General features: G+C 39.6%; 1 protein-coding gene across 5 annotated transcripts in view; it reads left to right on the forward strand.

Moving 5' to 3' along the window:
- Positions 1 to 19,518, forward strand: part of FAT1 (FAT atypical cadherin 1) — a 174,938-nt gene extending 155,420 nt beyond the window's left edge. For 2 of the 5 annotated variants that reach the window (XM_074992881.1, XM_074992879.1), the window contains exons 19-29: positions 2,763 to 3,564; positions 4,777 to 4,908; positions 5,009 to 5,172; positions 6,138 to 6,600; positions 7,001 to 7,154; positions 7,936 to 8,046; positions 10,834 to 11,465; positions 11,804 to 11,941; positions 14,459 to 14,518; positions 17,028 to 17,063; positions 18,061 to 19,518. In XM_074992881.1, the coding sequence (XP_074848982.1) occupies positions 2,763 to 3,564; positions 4,777 to 4,908; positions 5,009 to 5,172; positions 6,138 to 6,600; positions 7,001 to 7,154; positions 7,936 to 8,046; positions 10,834 to 11,465; positions 11,804 to 11,941; positions 14,459 to 14,518; positions 17,028 to 17,063; positions 18,061 to 18,686 (3,318 nt within the window). In that variant the 3' untranslated portion in view covers positions 18,687 to 19,518. Of the gene's footprint in view, positions 1 to 2,762; positions 3,565 to 4,776; positions 4,909 to 5,008; positions 5,173 to 6,137; positions 6,601 to 7,000; positions 7,155 to 7,935; positions 8,047 to 10,833; positions 11,466 to 11,803; positions 11,942 to 12,420; positions 12,475 to 14,458; positions 14,519 to 17,027; positions 17,064 to 18,060 lie in introns of those variants that run through there. The other 3 variants (XR_012645381.1, XM_074992882.1, XM_074992883.1) reach the window with 3 other exon arrangements.
- Positions 19,519 to 25,684: the final 6,166 nt, after the last annotated feature.

Below are 25,684 nucleotides of genomic sequence, written 5' to 3' on the forward strand. Positions count from 1 at the left end.
CTTTTCCACTATTCTGCCTATGCCGATTCAGTCTGTATGAAGATAATAATCATCATGCTTACCCTAAGCATCTCTCTGGCCACAAGGAGGAGAAAAGAGAGAGCTGTGGCTTACTTCTGAGCATCATAGACTGATGCTAGCAGCGGTATAAGAACCAAGATAAATTGAATCTTCATTTGAATGCAGCCCAGCACATGGGATGTAGGCAAGCGGTGGCTAGGGTGAGAAATGTATCTGAGGAAAACAGATCTTATAATCACCAGTCTATGTATTTTTCTTGTATTACCTAAGGCTTACAAATTCCCAGGATCTAAAGAGAGACTGAGCTCCCCAGACTCCTTTGCACAGCTTTTGTTTGTGTCTGTGATTCCTCAACCCCTACCCCACCCTCCATCCTTCCAAATTAAATGGCTATAAAGAGTTAAAAAGCTTCATGTGTTTCGTTCCTAGCCTGGCTCACTTCCATATGGATTCTGGAAGTACTACATTGTCCTACAGTTGTTCCCCCCACCCACCAATGTTTGTTGTTCATTCTTCCCCTGGGGGAACAATTGTTTGTGCAGTTTGGGGTCTTGTTTTGTGGTGCTTTTGTTTCACTGGGTCACTTGCTGTCTGTCAGCCTTTCCTTGAATATAATTCTCCTTTTTTAATTGAAATAAGAAGTCCTTCCCAATAGCTACTTTGTAGTAAATTCTGCGCAGTTATTTTTTTTCTTCCTTTACAGTGGAAATAATAATCTGAGACGTCTGTTAATGGGTTAAATGTTAAGGAGTTCCAGTGTTAGTGTCTGACACCTTCAGCAATGAGTCAGTCTTCATGCTGCTCTCCTAGGTTTGTAGTTTAAAATTAGTACTAGCAGGGAAACGAGAAATTTTGTTTTTCTATAAATGTTGTAGGTTTGGCATGTTAACGATGAAACTAAGACCGTTCACATTTTTTCACAAAAATTGAGGCAAGACACCTTGTCAATAGCCAGATAGCTAAGGTACTCCCTGCGGATGTGGGACACCCAGATATACTAGTCTCTCTGAAAGTAAGACTAGTGGAGAGCTTGTTCTATACTATCTATAGCTTGCTGGCTGGAGCACCAAGTGATACAGAGCAGAGTTCTGAACCTGTGTCCTGTCCTCTCCTGACCTAAGGAGTTCCCTAATCACTAGTGTCTCTGGTTTTAACACAAATTTCCACCCTGGAACTGAGATTGCTTCCTGACTTAAGCGCTATCTGAACTGACATACTTCCACAAAATGTTTCTGGCAAAAACAGCATGTTAGAAAATTCCTAACCAGCTCCATTTAAAATACTGTCTACATGCCCCTTTGTTCTCTTCTCTTTTAATCTCTCTCCCAAATTCAAACTCTGCCCTTTATGTTTAGTGTAAAAGCTAAGCTAAACCAATCACATTATGCACTTGAGCACTGTTCCTTTATTTAAACATTTTGGTTACTTAAAGCTTTCAAGACATAAACCCATCTTTCTAAAATGATTACACAGTGTTAAAATGGTAAATATCGAGCATACCTAATACATGTTTAAAATCTTAAGTTTAGATTTTCATGCGTTTAGAATTGTATATGAAAATATACATTTTTCCATGTGTATCCCCAAGAGTACTAACCATCTCCAGTGATAATAGAATAAATGTTGAGGGTGAAGCTTAAACATAACAGGACTTTTCCTGTTCAAGTTGCAGTTTTTACTTTTGCTCTCTGTGACAGAACTCTACTCTAGAGAGGTAGTACAAAAAAAGAAGAACTGATAAGGAGGAGGAGGAAAATGGAAGGGAGAGAGGATGGGAAGGTATTAGCTCATTCTCCTACTGTGTTTTTCTTCCCTTTGTACCACAATATGTGTCCTTGTGCCAGAGTGGGTTGAAAAAGTCATTTAATTTTGTTGGAGTCAAACAGTCTGATACGGTTGAAGACAGTGAGTATGTGAGACAGTTATTTTGAAGTTAATACCATCACAGGATATTTTTCTTCATTACAATGGCAAATCTGGAAACACAGTATAATTAAACCTAATGTTCTGCATTTTCAGTTTAATATAATGTTTGGCATTTCACAAAATGGATAAGTTTTAATTGAGCTTCTCCCAGTGACTGCATGGAAAAGTGTGGGTTAGATGTTTATTGCATGAGTCACTGCGAGTTTGTAAGATATTTTCATGTTTGAAATTAAAAACAAAAAAAAAACAGAAAAAAGACAAAACCTTCAAGTGCCATCTTCTGTGTGAAACCAGCTACTGAGAGTTCTTTTTTGTTAATGCCTGAAAATACGAAGAAATCTACTGCTATAAATAGCATATCTGTTTAATCATTGAAGATCAAAAAAATTTTAGGTACTTAGTGAATTACTAAGACGTCAAACTTTATTTCTGATTCTTAGTTTTTCATATTTGCCATGAAATTATTGCCTGAAAACAGTCAGTGGATTGTAACGTATAATAGGGTGTCTGGAGCTCCAAAGTGGCAACTTTTTTTCTCTGTTTTAATAAATAGCCATGACCATGTTAAAAGGTGAGCTTGTTGCTTTCTTTCATTTTTATGCACAGATACTATTTATGTTGTCACTGCTGGGTTTTCTGTCAAGCCCTATGTTTTATATCTGAAATTTTATTAGGCATCTTCTTATAAAAAAAAAAAAATCCTGAAAGCGGTGTCTTGCACGGGTGTTTTACTCTAGATGGTACAGTAAATGTTTTTGATAAAAGCTGATGAGACAAAGCAGAAATTCATTCTTTATCTTTCTATTTTCCAATAGGTGGCAGACAATGGAAAACCACAGTTGTCATCTTTGACCTACATTGACATTAGAATTATTGAAGAGAGCATCTATGCTCCAGCAATTTTGCCACTAGAAATCTTTATTACAGCCTTTGGAGAAGAATATTCAGGTGGTGTCATTGGAAAAATCCATGCAACTGATCAAGATGTTTATGACACTTTAACATACAGTTTGGAGCCCAAGATGGAGTCCTTATTCTCTGTGTCTAGCACAGGTGGTAAACTGATAGCACACAAAAGGCTAGATGTAGGACAATACCTGCTCAATGTCACTGTTACAGATGGAAAATTTACTACTGCAGCTGACATTATAGTGCATATCAGACAAATCACGCAAGAATTGCTAAACCACAGCATTGCTATACGCTTTGCAAACCTTGCTCCTGAAGAATTCATTGGTGACTATTGGCGCAATTTCCAGAGAGCTTTAAGAAATATTTTGGGTGTGAGAAGAAGTGATATACAGATTGTTAGTTTGCAACCCTCTGATCCTCCTTCCAACCTTGATGTACTACTGCTTGTTGAGAAATCTGGTAGTTCTCAACATCCAACCAGAGTTCTACTCCAGAAGATAAACTCCTCTGTAGCTGACCTTGAGGAAATGTTAGGTGTCCAGATACTTGAAGTTTTCCACAAGCTTTGTGTAGGCCTGGATTGTCCTTGGAAATACTGTGAAGAAAAAGTTACAGTAGATGAGAATGCCATGTCAACCCACAGCACAGCCAGGCTGAGTTTTGTCACTCCACGTCATCACAGAACGGCTGTTTGCCTTTGCAAAGGTACCCTGAAAAAAATTTTACAATTTCAAATAATTAGACACATTAACGGTATATTCATTTCATAGTCCAAATGCTAAAAATAGTCTGTCTCCACCATTTGCACAACTGTATCATTGCATGCTAAATAAGAAAATAACAAGGACATTATTTCAGTGGTAGTTCTTGTCCCATATAAAGCTATCCACATTTTATTGGTCATCTAGTGTAAACCCATAAAAGGGTTTTATGGTTTCTGAAGTGTTCTGTTTGCTTGTTTTTATAAGCATGAACATCCATTTTGTAGCTCTTCCTTACTTCTATAATTGAATGCTGGATTAGTTGCCTACCTTTTGACAGGCAAGTCTTCACAAAGCATTGGTCTGTCCTGGGTGCTGCTTAGAACAGTGGCATCCAATAGAAGGGTAAGGATTGCCCCAGTGCTGCCCCTCCCTCCCCAGCCAGACAGCATTCTTCCTTCTCACCAGTCTCCCTTTCTGCGCAAACTGCTGGTGACCACCAGGGCCGCAAGAGGAGCCACCGCTGCCGCCATGCATTTCTCCCACCGAGTGGTAGGGCACATGCGTGGAGAAGGCGGAGGGCACTCCATGTTTGCGACTCTAAGGAGCTGCGTTTTGCCCCACTGCGGTGTCCAGTTCGCCACAGGTGGAGAATGGAAAGCATATTGGACACCACGGGCTTAAATGTTGCCCTACGCAACATGTGGGCAGTGCTAGAAGCCTTACCTTAAACTGGGGTAGTAAAATGTGGATACAGAACAGGAGATACCAATTAGCTCTTCCAAGGAAATAAATGATGCTATACTGAGTTACGCCAGGTAAGAATCTGGCCTATAAATCTTTTTTTTAAAAATAGACAGTATTATTTTCTAAAATAAGGGAAGTTTTATAGTGGGTGAGGATCACATCTTTTGATGGTCTTCAAATAAAAATAACCTCCACACTTTGGGGATTAAAAAACCCACTGACATATTTACCTTGGAACATTTTTACTTTAAACAATCTGCAGGTAGGAACTGAAATGATGACTGCTTAGGAATTCTATAGCTTTTCAATATACTTTCTGTCTAGCCTATTTTCTTGTCAGTCAGCTAACATAGCCACTTTACTCTTCTGTTGTCTAAAATTAAGAATTGTGTTTTGTATTTTAAGTTCAAGGTGGTTTTGCTTTACGTTACCATGCCTGAAAAAATAAACTACTTGCTCTGTTTTGCAGAAGGGAAGTGCCCCCTTGTGAATAATGCTTGTGAAGGAAACCCATGCCCTGAAGGTACTGAATGTATAGCAGATCTTAAGGAAGGAAAGTACACCTGTGTTTGCCATAGCAATAACCCTGGCCAGTGTCCTGGTGAGATTTTAATTCTGAAATGCTTTGAATAAGGTGGCAGTACTTTGGCTTTGGGTCTAATCATGTTAAATCATGTTGTGTTTTGTCTATTTTTTTTAAGCATCAGTTGGTTCATCAGTGACATTTTCGGGGAGCAGCTATGTAAAATATCGTCTCTTGGAAAATGAAAACAAAGAGGAAATGAAGCTCACAATGCGGCTTAGAACATATTCAACTCATGCGGTTGTCATGTATGCCCGAGGAACAGACTATAGTATCTTAGAGGTATATTATAATCTGTCATTTCACAGAGCTCTACCTCAGACTTGGCTTTTACATCAGCCTAATTAAAGGATATTTTTATTACTAAAGTTTATAGATTTAATGATTCCACCATTGAGCAATTCTCATAATGCATATTACCGTCAAAGTAAAACACTTAGGCTGTGTCTCACTAAAAAATAACCTGGAAGTTGCTTACTTTGAAGTAAGCAACTTTGAAATTGAGCGTCTACACATACCCTACTTCAAAGTTAAACTTCGAAGTAGGCTACTACTTCGAATGGAGTAAGGACTTCGAATTTGGGCACCCTAACTTGGAAGTGAGGGGAAAATGTGTATAGATTCTCTGATGGCTACTTGGAAGTTAATTTTTAGTGTAAACATACCCTTACTGTTGTTTATCCAGATGACAGCAAACGTTTATCAGAAGGGATTTTTTTGTGTATAATAATTGCTATTCTTTAATACAAACTGATCCTTCGTTCTTGTTACCACAGATGGTATTTGTCTAAAAAGGTCAAATTTAAAATAAGGATCAGTATTTCTTCAACACCCTTTCTGTATGATATATGTTCTTTAAGCATCTCCCAGAACACTGAAGAGGCAGACCCTGGTTCTTCAAACATTCTCTAATTAATCTGTTTAGCAATCTGTCACTTACTTTGCCACAGGAAAAAATAAAGACAAAGTAAAGTGCACATACTTTAATTAAGCCAAACAAAGTGCCATACGCATAATGATTCATCATCATCGTGAATGTGTTTGTTTGAAATATCACATCAATAAACCTCCTGTAAGAACAACCTCTAATAGTGCTTTGCTATTTCTTTAGCATAATTGGAAACCTCTATTGGCATAAATATTTAGCATATTTGCTAGGGGTGATAATGTTGGTTGATTGTCGCAGAGTAACATAAAAGCCAATGATGTGTGGGTGTTTGTTCTTTTTTTGTTTTTCCCCTACATAGATTCACCATGGGAGATTACAGTATAAATTTGACTGTGGCAGTGGTCCTGGCATTGTATCAGTTCAGAGTATTCAGATTAATGATGGTCATTGGCATTCAGTGTCTCTTGAAGTGGATGGAAACTATGCCCGGCTGGTTCTGGACAGAGTGCACACTGCATCTGGTACTGCACCTGGCACACTTAGAACACTAAACCTAGATAACCACGTGTTTTTTGGTGGGCATGTTAGGCAACAAGGTACAAGGCATGGGAAGAGTCCACAGGTCAGCAATGGTTTCAGAGGATGTATGGATTCCATTGTGCTCAATGGGCAAGAACTACCATTAAACAGCAAACCACGAAATTATGCACACATGGAAGAATCTGTAGATGTATCTCCTGGATGTTTACTGACCGGTACTGAAGGCTGTTTTAGTAGTCCTTGCCAGAATGGAGGCATATGTAATCCACTGACCAATGGAGGTAAGCTTTATATATTGTTTTCCTGGTTGTTTTAAGTCACACTGATCCTGGGCCAGCTGGAAAACAAAAATGCCCCAGGAGGAAATTTCTGATTTTAGTTTTTTGTTTTGTTTTGTTTTTCTCAAAGGACTGTTGAGTGGGTGGGAATTCTGGAATTATTTATATTGCTGTTAACAAAGATTCTCTGCATCCAAAAAGCCATTTTGTAGTGGGGTTGGTTTTTTTTCTAATTTATTTTTCTAATTAAAACTTAAGAATTTACAATTTCTTGCCTTTCAGGGCAAATACTGTCTGCTGTCTCTTCCCGCCCCCCCGCCGCCCCCCCAGTTGGTTTGAAAGCAATAGATCCTTTGGATGAACCAAAGGTGCACCTTTCATACAGTGTTTGCTTGACTTTTAGGTTATTATTGCAAGTGTCCTGCTTTATTTATGGGAACCCATTGTGAAGTGAGTGTCAATCCATGTGCCTCCAATCCTTGCCTTTATGGTGGCACGTGTATTTCTGTCAGTGATGATTTTGTCTGTCAGTGCAGAGGACAATACACTGGTCAGAGGTAAGTCTTCATTGTTTGTTATAAAAATATAGTCATTACATGTAGTGTCTGTACTCTTTTTTTAAATGCTTTACTCCAGGGGTTCTCAAACTGCAGGTTGGAACCTCAAAGTGGGTTGTGACCAATGTTCTCTCTAAGTTTCTCCATCCATGGGTGGAATAAATTTAGTTATGTGCACTGAGGAATGTGCAGTGTGCACCATCAGTAGAAACACTTGCTGCTGACTGTGGGAGACTGTGGGCATTCTGCTGATCACCTGGGTGGTACCTGAATCTCTCCTGGGCAGCAGCCTAAGCACTTACAGGGAATGCTGGCTGGGACCCTGTTTTAAAGCGGTCACCAGGGCTGGCTTTAGGCTTGCTGAAGCCCAAACCATACCACTCGAGGTCAAAGCCTGGATGGGAGGGTTCAGTTTACAGGCCTGTGGCTGAAGTGCTTGGGATTTGTCCCTCCCCCTTTGATCCCCAGGGCAATGCATTCTGAGAGTCTCTGTCTTCAGTCCCTTATCCTGAGGTCAGGTCATAATTTTTGTCGTCAGAAGGGAGTTGTGGTGCAATGAAGTTTGAGAATCCTTGTGTTACTCTAACAAGATTGCCTCTGGAGTCTTACCGTATAAAATAGTGTCTCTGTATATTTTTCCATTTGCTTTATTTAGTGCTTGACCCTCTGAGGTCGTGGACACCCTTGTGTCCAGTGAAGTCAGGTGAAATGTATCTCATTCAAAACCTTGTGCACCCCTGGTGGGTGGAAGATCATTTATACATTTTTCCCCCCTTTTCAGGTGTCAGTTGGGTCCATATTGCAAAGACAACCCTTGTAAGAACAGTGGCAAGTGTATTGATAGTTTGGATGGGCCTGTTTGTGAGTGTGAGGCTGGTTTTCATGGAGAAAGGTTAGTAGCTTGGTACATATTTACAGTTTTAGAAGCATTTTTATTAGTACATATCTGAATTAATATAAACATAAGAACATTTAGCCTGAGCCAGATTTTAATTTTTTATCCATGAAAGCTCAAATGTGCAGGAGGATTCTGTCACTCTGATTGATTGCGCTCAGTATGTCCCATTCTTGCACAATGTTTACATGTTACTCAAATACACATTAGAGATGTTTCTGGCTTCCTTCATAACAAATACCATCCAGAAAGTTAAAACTTCCAACTTTTCAAAAACAAGAAGTCCTGTGGCACCTTATAGACAAACAGATTTTTTGGAGCATAAGCTTTCGAGGGCAAAGACCCACTTCATATTGTTGTTCTTTTTACGGATATAGACTGATGTGGCTACCCCTCTCATGCATACCATGTTTTCAAAGTAAGACAGGACAATGCAAACCATATAAATTTGGAATCTGTATTCCTTGCACATTTGATAGTTGGAACCACACTATCTTAAGAAAAAAGAGTTTATGTTGGAGATCTCTTTTCATGGCTCTAATTTCCCTTTCTGTTGGAATGAGGAAAGCCTCATTAGCATATTAATATTTTCAGTTTGTAAATTTGTAAATAAAGAACCACTAACATTCAGATCAAAAGAGGCAGTTTTGTACTAATCTGTTTTTAATCAATGTTGTAATGGAAAACTGAAAATCTCATTAGCAGTTCACTTTGTAAACTCCTGCAATTTGTGTTTCCTTATTCGTACTACTACTCAATTATTTCAGAGCAAATTGCTCAAGAACATACAGTAATTCTGCAGCATACAGCGCCACTTAACATAACTAAGGATGGTCAAATTTTCCCTTAGTAAAATTATTCTTCACGTCAAGATGAAAAAGTTATTAAAGTGACATGCTTAGCTCACATAACAAGGCATCTGATGAAGTGAGTCTGTGCTCACGAAGGCTCATGCTCAGAACTTTTCTGTTAGTCTATAAGGTGCCACAGGACCCTTCGTTGCTATAACAAGGCGTGATGACTCTTAGAAATTAAGATCCAGCGCCTCTAGTGGTTATCACTTATAGACCGTGTCTACACGAGCCCCAAACTTCGAAATGGCCACGCAAATGGCCATTTTGAAGTTTACTAATGAAGCGCTGAAATGCATATTCAACGCTTCATTAGCATGCGGGCGGCCGCAGCACTTCAAAATTGATGCGCCTCACCTCGGCACGTCTCGTCCCGACGGGGCTCCTTTTCGACAGGACCCCGCCTACTTTGAAGTCCCCTTATTCCCATGAGCTCGTGGGAATAAGGGGACTTCGAAGTAGGCGGGGTCCTGTCGAAAAGGAGCCCCGTTGAGGACGAGCCGCGCGGCGGTGAGGCGCGTCAATTTCGAAGTGCCGTGGCCACCCTCATGCTAATGAAGCGCTGAATATGCATTTCAGCGCTTCATTAGTAAACTTCAAAATGGCCATTTGCGTGGCCATTTCGAAGTTTGGGGCTCGTGTAGACGTAGCCATACAGAAATCTGAATGCTTTAGGGGGGTTCACATAAGTAATCCCATTATGAGATCTGGACTGAGAGACTCAAAATCTAGTTTGGACACATAATAGTTCAGATAATATTGCTGATGATACAAGGTGAAAATGGTAAAGAAAATTCAGGGTCTCAGCCTTGTCATCTTTGAAATATCTGTGTTTTAGGAAAGTGTAAAATCAAATGTCTCTTAGCAATGAGAAATTTTGTGTTTGACCCGCTAGATGCTTGGCCATACTTGTATGTGTGCCTTCCATAGAATATATGACAGTTTGGAAAGCCAGGCACTTGATGAGTGAACAGCACTCCCCACTCTGTTTTTTATGTTTTGTTTATGGGATTTTTTGTTTGTTTTTTGGTTTGTTTTGTTTAATTTTGGAGGAGACAGCAATGGAAAAAAAGCAGATAATGATGGTATCCATAATCTCCAGTATACAGATTCACATGAGAAAACAAGTTATTAAAACAAGTAGGGTGACGACGTTCGCGAATGTTCGATGTTGAGAACCCTCATGAATGCTGAATTCTGCGAATATCATTTTATTCTCTGCCCACGGCCCAGAGATGGAAGCTGAAGGCCGCCCCGCCCCCAGCCAGCCCACCTGCACGCAGAGCTGGCAGCATGTGAAAAGCTGCACACTAAAGCCCTGTGAACACCTGCCCCATGCTGTTCATGCTGGAGCTGCAGGCCCAGGACACAAGCGCGCCTTGCTCCATTCCCACTGCTCACTCGCAAGGGCGACATTCCCAGCAGCCGTACACTATTTCCTTGGAATGCCAGCAAGCACAGCGCGTTGACACACATCTGCCCAGCTGAGCCCCGAGATCCAGCAGGGTTTGTGTTGAGGGAGGGGAAATGAAATCAATGTGGGCCCTGCGCTTCAGCCACTACACTGAGGGTGCAGCCTCGGGAGGAGCCTCACGTCGGGGGTGGCCTTTTCTAAGGAAGCCGCTTCATGCAGGCTCCTTCAGGAGGGAGTGATGGCTGGCAGGGGGCTTCAGCAGAGCCACAATGGAGGGGCCGGACTGGGTGAGACACCTTCCTCTCCCAGTACCATGCAGGGGAGGCCGGCATTAGCGAATAATTGAATTTGCAAATGTTGGAACCTTGCTTTATGATAAAATAGTAAATTATAGAGTAAAATGCAAATGTGATGTACAAAAAAGTCAAATCAAATCTGCAGCTGCTGAGTTCTAAGAGTTCTTCATGTATTATTAGTTAAGACGAATCAACACTCACTATTTTTTCTCTGCTCTGGCAGGTGCCTGACTGATGTTGATGAATGCACAGAAAACCCATGTCTCAATGGTGCCCTTTGTGAGAACACCTATGGCTCGTATCACTGTAATTGTAGCCATGGATATGGAGGGAAATATTGTGCAGAGATTGTGCTCAATAAATACGTTTCAACATCTTGGAACATAAGCTTAGCAGAAGTCATTGGAATTACTGTTTTCATCGCAGGAATCTTCTTATTAGTTGGAATTTTTGTTTTCTGCCGCAAATTGATGAGTAGGAAGAAGAAACGCCAGCCAGAGTCTGAAGATAAACACCTGGGAACAACCACAGCTTTTTTGCAAAGACCATATTTTGACTCGAAATTAAATAAGAACATTTACTCAGACATCCCACCCCAGGTGCCTGTTCGTCCCATTTCCTATACTCCAAGCATTCCAAGTGACTCCAGGAACAATCTGGATAGGAATTCTTTTGAGGGGTCTGCAATCCCAGAGCACCCGGAGTTTAGTACCTTTAACCCAGACTCTGTACATGGCCACCGAAAGGCAGTGGCTGTCTGCAGTGTGGCACCTAACTTGCCTCCACCACCCCCATCTAACTCTCCTTCAGACAGCGACTCAATTCAGAAGCCTAGCTGGGATTTTGACTATGACAGTAAGCAAACTTCCTTTGTTAAAATGTGTTTGTGGTACAACTACATTTAGAAGTCAGAGTTTGAGATTGTAGTAGTAATTGTTACAGAGCTGTAAGTTTATAGATGCATTGTACACAAAGATCAAATATTGAGTCCATTAGATTTTACTGTAAACAGCAGAACACAAGATGCATCACGTATGAGGAGCAGTCTACATGGATGCATTTTACTGGCTGTGGGAGTTGCCTCTTGCTCTTAGGTTTTGTCGTGAATGCTCTCAGGCTCCTGAGGGCATTAATTTTTTGAAGAATGTTCTATCCGGATTATATTAATTTTTTTAACTTTTTTTTGCTTTCAGCTAAAGTAGTGGATCTTGATCCTTGTCTTTCAAAGAAGCCCCTGGAGGAAAAGGCGTCTCATCCTTACAGTGCTAGAGAAAGTATGTCTGAGGTCCAGTCCCTTAGCTCATTCCAGTCAGAGTCATGCGATGACAATGGTATGTAGTGCCTAATTTTTCTTTTCAGTTGCTCATGCTCGTTTTTCCCTTCCTGCCCATCACCACATATAGTTATATAGAGGCATATAGGTTATCTGTATCTATAGATAGATAATATATATATATGATATTTTATTTACATACTTGAGTAGCCTTCGAGAACTAAGCTATTAAACCTGTAAAATTAAATAAGTGTTTCAACTATATTTCATTTCATGTTAAATACTGTATCTTTACAAAATATTTATCCATTGTAAAATACTAACAATAAGAAAATCAGTATTAGGTTTCTTGCGTTAGAAGGTATAAAAGTTTCTTGATATATCTAACGAGTGGTTATAAATTTATCCATAACCTCTGTCAAAAAAAAATTAGCCTCTGCACAAGTATAGTTTTAGCTTTGACGTTCAGCTTTTAGTAAAGCTTTTTGGTGTTACAGTTTCATTTGTTTCCCTTTTTTTTTCTTGCTGCGGCCTCAGCTCCCATATGGATCAGATCAGTTCTGAGTGAAAGCAGAGTTTAAGGGACTGCTTGTAAGTTGGATTATATTAGTAATGAAGGAAGTTATGCAAAAGAAATTTTATTGTAGAATTAATTATCTGGCTTTTAGCATGATGAGATATGAATAGATATAAAACCTTCAATTATCAAAAATGTGCTATTGTACAAAACAAGATTATTCTATCATCAGTGTAAATAATATTTTGACAATGACTCTGGGCAACCAAAAATTAGTCAGTGAGCTTAATTGTCAGTCTTTACTTTTTTTTACTAATTGGGAAGCTTTCACTCAATTTTATTTTCATTCTAATTACAGGCACTTATTGCCTTTATATGAACACATCGTTTATTTACAAAGTTGTCAAGGTTAAGGAAAATGGTTGAACTGAGTTTTCTAAATGGATAGTAGATTTATCTGTTGATAAATCCAAAATGATTGAATTAAGATCCGTGTTTAGGTATCAACCTGAGCTTCCTTAATTACTTAGGAACAAAGTAAGTTCTATTTCTCACCAAAGTAGAATGATGTCTTTTTATCAGTGTGATGTTACATGTCTATTAGTGGTGTGTGTGTATATATTATATATATATATATAGTGTTATAAGAGCTGGTCAAAATAAAATGATACAAAGTTTGTTGGTGAAATGCTGAGGCATACATTAGCAAGTATGTTTTATTTATTTATTTATTTTAAATTTGGTTTTCATTAAAATCAAGCTGTTGCTGAATTAATAGCACTTCTTCACCTCATAATCTCCAGATAATCTTTGCCCAGTATTTCAGTAACATTAATAGGAAAGTGAATGGATAAGTTGGATGTGAAAGGTACCAGACATCGAGTAATACCCTACATGGAGCAATGAAGACAGCAAAAATGTAGTTATGGGGTAGTGCTAACCTTTGATCCGACTGCTGAGGAACACAAAACTCCCCTTGGCTTCAGGGGGCATTCTAGTCTTGAAGCAGTGGCAAGTTTAGAACCTCATTTAGAACAGTAGTCAGCCAATTTTCCTTTCCCATCCCTTTTAAAAATGGCTGGATAACAGTTTCAACTTCCGTACAACAGATTACTTTTAATACCTTATCCCAAAAGGTGCAGATTTAGTATCACGGCAGTGCTTCTTTCATGACACTTGGGGAGCCAGAGAATGTCACTCAGCTCTTCTGCAGGATATTGCATCAGAAAAGGGGTTCATGAAACCAAATGTGCTTTCAGATACATAAAAGTGCTAGTCATTTCCATAGAAGTATGTGAGGGTAGAATTTGACTTTGCAGAAATAATCCCCTTTCCCCCTGTTCCTTTCCCCTCCCTAGACAGAGAGAGCACACACACAAGGTGTCTAGTAAGTCTTTTGTTTTCATTTGTATTCCTTTTTATGTCGTTTTTAAGTAGAATGGTACTGTGACACTGATTTGGCCTTGCAAGTGATAAGGCCTTTGAAATCCAGCTATTCACAAGACCACTTATATTAGGTCAGCTTGCTAGTATAAAACACATTTCTGAGGTAACTATTTGGATATTTGGTATCTTCCTTATTTCATTCACTTTCATATCATTTTCAGTCCCATTTCTTGGGTAGATTCCCCAACCATTTTTAGTTTTAAAAAGGAATTAATACAATTAATATATATATTCATACATATTATGGGAGCCCTAGTTTACTATCTTTAACCTTACCCATTGGTGTCCTTTAGACAAGTCTTTTTTGTAATCTTTTCTAGAGTAATACTGCAGCTAAAGTAATTTGGTAACAAAACATTCAGGAATTCCTACCTGACCAAATAAAGCTTGTGCATAAATTATCGGGGTTTCGGCACTGGTTATGGTATCAAATTGCCATTATACAGAAAAGAATAAATTGAAGACTGCATATGTTATTGAATAATATATTGTTAAAGTAGTAAAGGACGAGAAACTTGTTTTTATTGTTGTGTCTTTATATACATATGTGCTGTTTAAATTGATACTAACTATAGGTTTGTTTTAATTTGCTCCTTCCATACCATTTACAAGCTTCCATAGTGACTGTAATACACCTTGTCAATGCTGTTGTTGACTCGGTAGAAAAAGAAGGTATATATGTGTTTTCACTTTTTTATTTACTGCTTTGGCAGAATAATGCATGTTTTTGTCTTGTTGTGATGTGGTAGTAAAGTAGACAGGCAACTATGGTATGTTGCTTACTGATCAGAAAGTGGCCGTATTTTCAGTAGTGTCTGTTTTTCTGTGTGTTGTATGTATTTTCTGTACAGATGTATAAAATGTGTGGACAGTCTTTCAAATGTGAGTGCCTAAATTTGGGCACTTAGCAGAATTTTGGAGGTGCCTCTTCTCCACAAATAACCATGCAGCAGATCACGTGCAGTCCTAGTCCTTTAGTTGTCTACTTGCCCCAAGCCTATGAGGCCAGTTGCTGAAGTAGCTTGTTAGATAGTGGGGACAGAGTGCTGCCATAGGCTAGTTGTCCTTCAAAACCATGTAGCAGAGCTGGTCCAGTAGTGAGGGGAGCAGGAGCACACTGCCCCAAGTAAAGGGGAGCAGTGGGTCTCATGCATTACCCTTAGCATTTTGCCTGCCATAGGCCCCATGGGCATTACTCAAATCTCCTTTATGTCCTTGAGAATTAGTCCACTGACATCAGTGGTCTTTGGATCGGCAGCAGTTAACAGCTCCTCCTCCTCACCCTCTCACACAAGCACCAACTTTTTGAATAAATTTTACAAAAATCAAATTGCTTTGGAGATGCCACAAGACGTTTTTGGTGTGTGAGCTGGACAGTTGAGGTTAAGGCTGGCTAATTGAGTCCATGAAGGAGTCCTGTTCCACACTTGTTCCCTTCAGCAGGCCAGAGTTGATGAGAGGCCACAGGAGCCAGAGAAGTGCAAATAATCAATTTCTTCCCATCTCCTTCGGAGACTGAGCTAGGTGTTAGGCTGAAGTAGACTCCAGGATCAGCAATTGAGAAGGTATATTCCCGCCCCGCTGAATATTCCATATTCCTTACAGTAAAAGCCCAGTTATCTAGCATTCAGATAACCGGCACGATTGGTTAACTGGTATGTCCAGCGGGGGCCACCGGCCATGGGCCAGCGTTCTGGCTGGAGTGGGGTGCGGATATGGGGATAGAGCACAGCTGGATGCTGTCCCCAGCTCTACTAACCAACACATTTTATTATCCAAAATCCTTGATTCCCCCAGGGATGCAGGATAATAAAACTTTTACTGTATTACATTTTCCTGGAAAGGATTTATCAATTAAAGCCCTGTTCAGAGAGAAGCCACCTCAGCCTACAACTGTTTATTGTATCTGGGGCAGCCGTTTTAGTTATTGCTGTATAAAAGCTAAGTAGCGTGTAGATTAAATACATAAACAGGAGGACAAGTAGATTAAAACAAAGACTTTCTTTTCTAAGCACAAGTTCCAAGAAAACATCTCTAGTATATTTTTCTAGTGCTTGATTAAAGGTTTTCAAGATTACAGTGCATTCCACATACAGTTGAATGGGTTTGTGAGAGTGGATAGGGAGAAATCTTTGAAAAACATTGCCTATTCAAAGTTCTGTGCTTCTAATTATTAGAAACAAGAAAAATATTTTGGGGATTTATTATTAGGCGTTACAAGTGATCTGAGTAGTAGTGAAGTATCAAGATAAGTTGGAGTGATGCAGACATTTAGCGTCCTTTAAAATTAATTCTTCAGAGACTCACGTTTTTATAATTAATTGTTTGATAGCTTACTTGGGTTGGTTTTTAAACTACCCTGAAGGCTTCACCAAACACCCTGCAAATTTACATATGCTCTCTTTGTTTAATGGTAGATTTATGCTTACAAAGAAAACTTAGAGCTCTATTTATAACAAGCAAAATTATATATACACAATGTAGAACAAAGCAGCAATTATCATACTAAATCCTGCCACTCCTATTCAGTCAAAACTTACTTTTAATAGGAGTTTGGCCTAAACGATGATGTGGGGGTTATTTTTTGTTTGTTTTTTTGCCTTTTCTCAGTAGCGTACTGAGAAGTCTCTAAATTTGCATTCACTCCATCTTTCCCCATGTTCTCATCATCCTTTTTTCTAAAGTAAGCTCCAGCCCATCTAGATTCAACAGAACCAGAAGCAGACTTTGCCCTCTGTTACCCAACCACACTCCATTACATTAGTTGCATAGGTATAACACAGTCTCCAGCTCAAGGTGATATTTTATTGCCATGTAGACAAGTGGGATCTAGCTAGAGCCTTGGTTCTAGGACCCTAAAATGAGTTCCAGAGCTTGGGCTGCACTCAGAGTCTCAAGTACCAGTAATGCAGAGCAATTAAATAACCACTTTGTGTGAGCCTCACAAGTCCAAATGAACTGACGCAGGCCAGCCACAGGTGTTTTTGCAGTGTAGGCGTACCTTCAATGGAAGATTTGCACTTACCTAGTAATATAATAGAGAAAAGTAAGGGAGCATAGCATGTCCACCAGAAGCAGCACGCGCTGCGCACTTGTTATTTGTATGCCTTCATATTAGTTCACCTATTTGATTCCTAATTCAAATGTTTTCTCCTTTTTCTTCTCATTTTGCCATCTAAAGAGTCTTTTGCTGCTCCTGACCTCAGCAATTCAAGAGGTGACTTCTGCATGCAGTTGTTCATTGATATTTACTTAACTATGTGTTAATGTGTGATTTTAATACAGACTTACCTTCAGTTTTTTGCTGTGTATTTGTTTGTAGCAATTGCTATTTATTTGCTAGACTGCACATCTGATTTCGTTCCTGTAACATTTTTCCTTTCTAGTGCCTGTCTGAAAATTAGAAAGGCTTTAAGCTGGGTGGTGTGTTCCACCACTGATACTAGTTTGGCTTCCAGTCTCCAAAAAGGCATTTTATATTTACTCAGAAACAAAAGCTTACCAACCGTTCTGTTGTTTGTGCATGATAAATTTAATCTTGTGATGTTGCTTTTATGTGTGAATGCAAATGTGTTTACTAATAGCGCTAAAAAAGGTTTTACAAATATGTTTAATAATTATATGTTTCAGGGCTCCATTATTGAAATAGGCATAGAATTGAAGTATAATAATGAAATAAGTATGTTAATCTTTAGTAAAATTGTAAAGTTACTTTCAGTAGTCTGTATACTTTACCAAACATAGATTGCTGTAGTAGGAAACACAAGGTTTATATATTCTAAATATCTTTTCATAGGAAGAAATATTAAATGCTGATCTGTAGGAATTTAGGTACACCAGGGAGGTTATTTTGGTTGTGTTTGTTTTTTTTTTTAACTAAAAGAATGATTGTATACCATTGTTTATGCCAGCACATCCCATAGGTGAACTGCAGCTGCTCCCACTTTTGTTGACATGTGTCCAAAATATTAAAAGTCTAAATTTGGACAACATAAATATTTAACTAATGTACTGCGTACTATAAATCTGTTTTGCGTTAAATGTCTTTGTGAAACTGGCAGCAGATTGCTCCAGAAATAATTAACATAAGTTATATCCTAGTTACTAGTGGTCATATTGTCTTCAGTACTATGTGTTGATTTTCAAGTACAACTATAAGGGCAAAATACTAATACTCCTTTTTTAAAAAAACAAAAAAACTCTTCACGCTGCAGGTTATCACTGGGATACGTCAGATTGGATGCCAAGTGTTCAACTTCCCGGTATCCAGGAGTACCCGAATTATGAAGTGGTTGAAGAACCAGCTCCTCTTTATACTGATCCAAATGCCATTGATACAGATTACTATCCTGGAGGCTATGACATAGAAAGCGATTTCCCACCTCCACCTGATGACTTCCCTGCACCTGATGAGCTCCCACCATTACCACCAGAATACAGTGACCAGTTTGAATCAATACAGCCACCCAGAGACATGCCAGCCGTGGGCAGCTTGGGTTCTTCTACTAGAAGCAGGCAGAGGTTCAACCTTAATCAATACCTTCCCCATCACTACCCAGCAGATATGTCAGAACCTCAGAATACAACCAGCGGAGTCAACAGTAATTACAGAGAACCTTATGCTCCTTACACTTTAGGGTACAGTAGAGACTTCGAAGCACCCACTGTAGACAACATGTCCTTGTCTGTGTATGCTTCCACGGCTTCATGCTCCGACATGTCAGCATGCTGTGAAATGGGGTCTGAGGTAATGATGAGTGACTATGAGAGTGGAGATGACAGCCACTTCGAAGACGTGACAATTCCGCCACTTGATTCCCAACAACATACGGAAGTCTGACATACTCACTCGGCAAAAGTGCCTAGGCTTTAATGAATTTTCAGGATTCTTGAAGAGCTTTTTATTCTTGGTGGCAGTGATTGAATGCTTTTGTTTAGTGAGCTAAAACCAGCATGGCTGCCCTGGATCATGCAGCTCATTTCAACATATTAGCCTATTTCCATTTCCTGACCTACTGTAATTGGACAGATCAAAGATTTCCATTGGCTGTGCCATTTCTGAAAGTGTATTTTGTTAAAGAAATTTACAAAGAAAAAAAACCACATACCACTTCACCATGTTAGCATGATACATGTATTTATATAGTTCTGAGGCAAATTAATTTTCTCCAGTCTTTTTATGTAAATTTTATGTACAGTTTTGATTTGAATAGTTTTAATTAGATTTTGTAGATATTTTGTGAATTTGTTTTCCACTGAATCTAATGGTGTTAGTGTACCATTAAACTAGCACCCTGACTTTGATTATAATCAGGGCTTCACTGTATGTACTTTTTCCCCCCACTGAGGTTTGGCATTTCATTATAAAAATTTCAGCATATTCATGCAATTGCAGCTGTACATAGGTTAGACGAGATCTGATATTTTCTGGGTCAGATATATGGGAATGTCTTGAATGGGTTGCTGTATTTTAGAATTGTAAACATTTTCCCCTCTTGGAAAGTGTGTTGGGACCCTCTGCATACCTGTTTAGAACCAACACCACCACGACACAGTTTTTATAGTGTCTGTATATTTGTGATGCAATGGTCTTGTAAAGGTTTTTACTGAAAACTACCATTAGCCAGTCTTTCTTACTGACAATAAATTATTAATAAAATACTTTAGCTTTCCTCTGTGCATCTGTTATGTATTATGCAAAAAAGGACAAAGCATTCAGTGTAGCTTTTTAAAAATCTCTGTTTTGTATTGTACACTGATGGCTTCAAGCAACCCCCGCTTCCCTCTTCAGAAATCAAACTGTAATTATGTTAGATACCCATGAGATGGCAGTGTGTGACCACTTACTGGTTCATTTGAAAGAAATCTGGCTAGTATGAATAAAGATAGGTACAAAACTTAAGTAGCCTTCTCACTATTTCACATTTTCTTTTAAAAGTTGATTTGAAATAATTGAATTAGTAACTATCTAAATTGTGAAGCATTTAAAACAGCAGCAAAAACACATATAAAAAGATTTGGAAGATTGATAAGTATTTTTCACAAGAAATGTTTTTTCCCCTGTATCATACATACAATTCCATACACGTGTTGCCCAAAGAGTACATCAACTCTTTTGTTGTCTTGCTTTCCTGCTCTTCCACTTCCATGTTTTGAAATTCCAGCATTGTTCCCATAGACTCTGAAGTGTTGGGCAGTGTGTCACTTGGGGGAAAACAATCTACTACTGCGGTATTCATTATTGCATTGTAGTTGATTCAATAGCTGATAAATATTATCAAATGTGTGCCAGAAAACAAATGTGTCATGTTGGAACCAGCCAACTTGTTTGTACTTATTGTTGTGTGTGTGTTTATACGACTAGAAAGAGATATGGAAAACAGAGGGGCCCAGTAGTTTCTGGGTACAGAATAGGTACTCAGGTAGGAAAAGGAACCAAGATGCTTTTCTCTTCCCTCCCCTCGCCACCCCAATCCGCCCAAGGAAACCTGCCTCCATATACCCTAAAGGGCTCATTCCACACTTAAGAAGGTGAGCAAGGGGCTGGTCCAAAGTTTCCCACTCTGCTTCTGGACTGGTGCACAGAGGGAAGTTGGCTTGCACAGTCCTCACAGATAATGTGTACACGCTCTTCTGTGTTCTGATGGGCATTTCCCCCATGAAAATGCATCTCCACACCTTTATCAGCAAGAGGTGGTGGATAAAGGTTGCAGTCTGGCCTAGGGAACCACACTGAGAGAGAGAGATACACATTTGACAGTGAGTGGTACCAAGGTTTGCAAATGAAAGGGGAATGTAAAAACACAGGCCAATGCTGTGCTGTAATAAAAAAAAAAAAAAAAAAAAAAAGCAATGCAAAACCAGAAAGCATAATGCTATCATTGTACAAAGCAGTTCAGTGGTGTGTTGGTCACTGTACACAGGATGTTGAATTCTTATGGAAGTAAATGGGAGTCTTTCCATTGATTACATGAGTGTTGGACTGGGTCCGAACACAAGGTGCAATTTACGGTCATAAAGATAATGTTGGAAAAGAAGAGACTTGATGTTTACCTTACAGAGGCTTTACGAATTATACATGTAAATTATGGAGGTAAATTGTGTCACTGGGCGAGGCTTTCAAAATAGAATGTACATCTTCTGAAAATGTAGGAACTCCATAGTAAATATGGAATACAGGAATGTTGTATGTAAAGGTTATTCATCATGGAATAACAGTGTAATACAATGGAATTGCAGCTGAAAGTAAATATGGGCTTGTCTACACTGGCCTCCAACTTTGAAGGGGGCATGTTAATGAGGGCAAGGGTAGATTACTAATGAAGTGCTTTGGAGAATAGGCAGCACTTCATTAGGCTAATTCTTCCCCACAGCAACTTCGAAGCGTCAAAATTGGAAGTGCCGGCTTGCGTGTACCTGTGGATATTTTGAAATTTTGGAGAGTAAAGTCACTTACAAGTAGTGCGGGCACTTTGAAGTGCCCATGGCTACACGCATGCTGGCACTTTGAAGTTGCTGTGGGAGAGAATTAGCCTAATGAAGTGCTGCACAGTCACTGCAGCACTTCATTAGTAATCTCCCATCACCCTGATTAACATGCCCTCTTTAAAGTTGGGGGCAAGTGTAAACCCAGCCTACATGCGACATAATAGGGTTTGTTTTTTTTAATAATACAGTATATTTTGGGTAATTTCCTGTGTGCCCTATTAATGGTAAATGGTCACCCCTGCTTAGTGATTGGCTCTCTGTAGGAGTCAATTAGTTAACCAGCATGGTTAACCAGTTAGTGTGGGGAAAACATGACTTATGCACCTTGATCATGGAAGATCGGCCACTCAGGTTCAATCTTCTGGTGTGCCATTTCACGCTTCTGAGGTCAGCGTCTACCCTGGAACTCATTGCAAGACAAGGACGAAAGTCGATGGCTGAAAAGTCTATTTTAGGTGTGTCGATCTTCCAGGTGAGTGTAGACATAGCCTTAAGGTGTTTCCTAATTGGTGAGACCCAATAGAAGAGAGAGATAAGAGCCTATCATACCAGACTTCCACTTTCTCAAGCAACTGGAAGAGAACTAAGTGTGAGCAAGATCAAAGGGTTGATCTAAATATGAGCATGTTTTTATTCAAAGAGATTGTCCTTTAACAGAAATTAAATTTACGTCTAAAATGGACCAAGTGGTAAGTCAGTCAAGGTTTTTGGTCTGCAAAGAAAACTGTTGAAAAATGTTGTGAGATAATATTCTTTTAGCCGTAGAAAATGAATGGAACCAGGCAAAGTGTTCTGCCCACTGATTGTCTTTTGTACTGGTCATTAATTTTAAGCTAACTGTAGGTGGAGGGCCCCACACTGGATCACAACCCTGTTTTAACGAAGTTGACAGGGATGGTGTTAAGACTAGCTGGGCCCAGGGCTAAAGCAAACCCTTAAGATCAGGCTTGGGTGGCAGCACACAGGTTAAAGGCTCTTCATTTGGGGCTGAAGCCCTTCGGCATAGGTTTTGGACACTCCTGTCCTGCACAGGGTGGTGGGGCCCAGGCAGGCTCAGGCTTCGGTCCCCTCTTCTAGGGTCTTGTAATCAGAAAGAGGTCTTGATGCAAAAAAGTTTGAGAGCCCCTGGTTTAAACGAAGGGAAGGATCAAGGGCAAAACAAATGATGTGCTGTAGAGTTATCAGAGTTGGGGGAAGAGCAGCGCTCACTGGTTTTCCATTCATGGGTGGAATAAATTTTGTTATTTGCACCAAGGCATGTGCAGCAGTGCACCACCAATAGAAACACATGCTGCTGATTGCGGGAGGCTGTGGGCACTCTTTTAAACAGATGGATGGCACCTGAATCTCTCCTGGGCAGCTGCCCAAGCACTCAGCTTACAGGGAATGCTGGTGAAGAGTTAACCTGACCTCTAACCATAGAGAAGAAATGCAGTACATGCTGCCTTGTGTTGAATGCAAGAACCTATTGCCTGCTTTGGAGCGTGGTGATTATGATCAAATTTATCATTGTTAAAAATATGGTGCGTATAATGAAGTATGCAAAATAACCTGGTGAAATTTTTAACCCTTTTAAAACACTGACTTGACACTTGCTTTCTGGCAGAATCTTGGTCTGTCAACACTCAAACAGCAATGGTAGGGAGTCCAAATGCTGCCATGGAACCACACCATTCAGGGGTGGGGGAGGAGACGGGGAAGGTTTAAGGGACTGCACCATGGCTCTGTAGTTGCGGCAGTGGTTTTTAAATGTTGCACCAAAGAGCTCTTCCTTCTCCTGACTGGCCTTGGTTGCCCTCAACATAATGTTAGTTGTGTGCACTTACCTGATGAGGGATGTGTGACAGGGTTGACTGAGCTGCATAACTGAAAATATTAATCTTGTTGCGTTAGGCTGTGCCTTTACTTGGTGCCTTGATTAAGGGGAGGTGTACAGTGTCCTCCCCACTTCAGCACTGGAGGGAGAGAATTATTTCAGTGCTTACCAAGCCCAAAGAACAGTGGGTGTAACAGACTAAGTTCTAGTGAGTGTGGAGAATAGTAGAGTTGTACAAATTGCTCTCTTCCCGCTTCCAGAGCATCTGCCTTGAGATGCTCCAGAGCGGGATGTGGGTTTTACTTGGGCCCTCCACCAAGCATTATGACTGCTCCATACAGGGGAAGTCAGTTTGAGAGAAATTGACTAATTAGGATACTTTATAGCAAGCAATACTGTAAGTTCCTGAATGCCTTTCTCACAAGTAGTTTGTTAGCAAAGCAAGCCCTAAATCTTTGCTATTTTCTGTTTAATACAACAAATCTTCCCGAGACAATATGTTGCATGGGCTTTTCTTACAATGGGGTCTACTGGATGGCAGCCTTTTTTAACCTAACAAAATGAATAAAAATTGTTGTACAATCAGATACCAATCATTACTACAAAAATTACTAATCAGAGCAAGTTGGGTTTTTTAAAGTGTTCTCCAAGATGAGCTTTGTTTCATGAATTTCTCTTGTAAACCCCCTACTAATGATGATCAACTTTAGCAATAGTGGAGTATATATTAGAGGAGGTTTTTACAGTGCATATGAGGAATTTCATTCATGCCTCTCAGTTAGTGACAGCATAACTTATTCACATAAGCCCTGGTACAAGGATTTGAAATTAAGCAGTAAGAACAACATTCAGAACTGGGCTAACTTTGAAGTGGTATATACTGGAACGAATTAAATTGTATCAAACTTTTCTATGCTTTATATAGATGTTTAGAGCTTGGTGGTTCAGACATAGCTGCTTGCCTACCTCAGCTGACATTGACAGGTGCACAGTGGGTAGTCTAATGACACTGTTCTCATGGGGAAAGGACAAATTTAAAAGATGCTTTTGAAGACTGGTCAGAGCTATGAAACAGGCAGAGCAATGACTTTTTTTAAAACACATTCATTTTAGCTGAAAGAACTTTTGAATGTGAGCCATGTGGTTTGAGGCAGACTAGATTGACTGTAGATGGATAATAGATAATAGTAGGTAATATGTAGCTTGGTCAGGACAGGCAGATGAAGGCCCTGGAACAGCTGTGACAGTGCCAGCTACAAAGTTAAAAATGTGACAAACCATCACTTTGCTGGTTTACTAATTGATAATGCTAAAAACATTGGAATTGTGTGTTCTAGGTGCAGTTTGTTTTCATTCAGAGGGCACGGTCGGTAGATGTGAGGTCTTTGTCCATGAGTCTGCAGAGAGTAAAACAAGGGCAATGAGATTTGCAAATACTTTGCAGCTGGAATAGTAATTAGAAAGAAGGATCTGGCTCCATTTTTTGCCTGTCTGTTTTGCTCTATCAAGGCAGAGGGAGATCACAGGTATTGAATAAAAGATGGGTAACCTCAATCAGGGTTGAAAACGAGAGACGGGTTGAGCACAAGCTCTGTTCAATTACAGAAGGCTAATATGGAATGAGCTCTTGTGGAGAAGGATGAAAGTTACCTCAAAAATTATAGGAAACACATAAGTGTTTATTCGAATGGCCCCCTGGGGGCTTTGTGGTGCCATTATAAATTTCATTCCAGGCTTGGGTCCCTGCTGTATTTACCTGCTTAAAGCCACACACAGCAGAGTTTATTACCCAAAGTCTATTGTTGTGTAATTAATTCCACTCTAAGAGGTCTCTGCTGCTCTGGGTAGCCGTTCATTGAGTTCATGGGAGGCATAGATACACATGCCCCAGAAATGACATACAAAAGACTTTGGGGCTGAAAAGTTAGCCTTTTTTTCTCCCATTGGTGTAAGCACTAGCTTACCAATTAGTGGGGAAGTATTACAATTATATTTTTTCCCAGCCCATAGTAAAGTACATTTGCTGGCAACATTATAATAATTCTATTTTTCGGATGATGTATTTTCCATAAGTGGCTTCCATAGAAGATAGGCTAGCCAGTCTAATAAGGAAGCTGGTTTCCTTAAACTGAAAAATAGCAGATATTTGCTAAGGTTCCTCAACTGGCATGCATTTTAAATATGATTGCATGAAATATAGATTCTAATTCTGAAAGAAAAATAAATTAACTGACTCAGTCCACCTGGTTACACATAATTAGAAGCTTTGGAGGTAGGCGGGCTTCTTAATGACTCCTGGTGGAAGGGCCTGAAAGGTGAAGGACAATAGTGTTAATACCTCACTGTCAACCCTAAATTCCCAAAAAAGAAAAAACGAGGTCAGGCCCTAAAAATCATGATGGCTTAAAATAAATATAACTTTAAAAATAAATCTTGGGCTCTCTTTATTCTTCTAGGTTTCTGAAACTTTAGGGGTCATGTTTTCTTTGAGCTGTCAAACCTCTTTCTTTGCAAGTTTTTCTCTGCAATCATAA

Source organism: Carettochelys insculpta, chromosome 4 (assembly GCF_033958435.1).
Source record: "Carettochelys insculpta isolate YL-2023 chromosome 4, ASM3395843v1, whole genome shotgun sequence".
In the NCBI taxonomy this organism is placed as follows: domain Eukaryota; kingdom Metazoa; phylum Chordata; order Testudines; family Carettochelyidae; genus Carettochelys; species Carettochelys insculpta.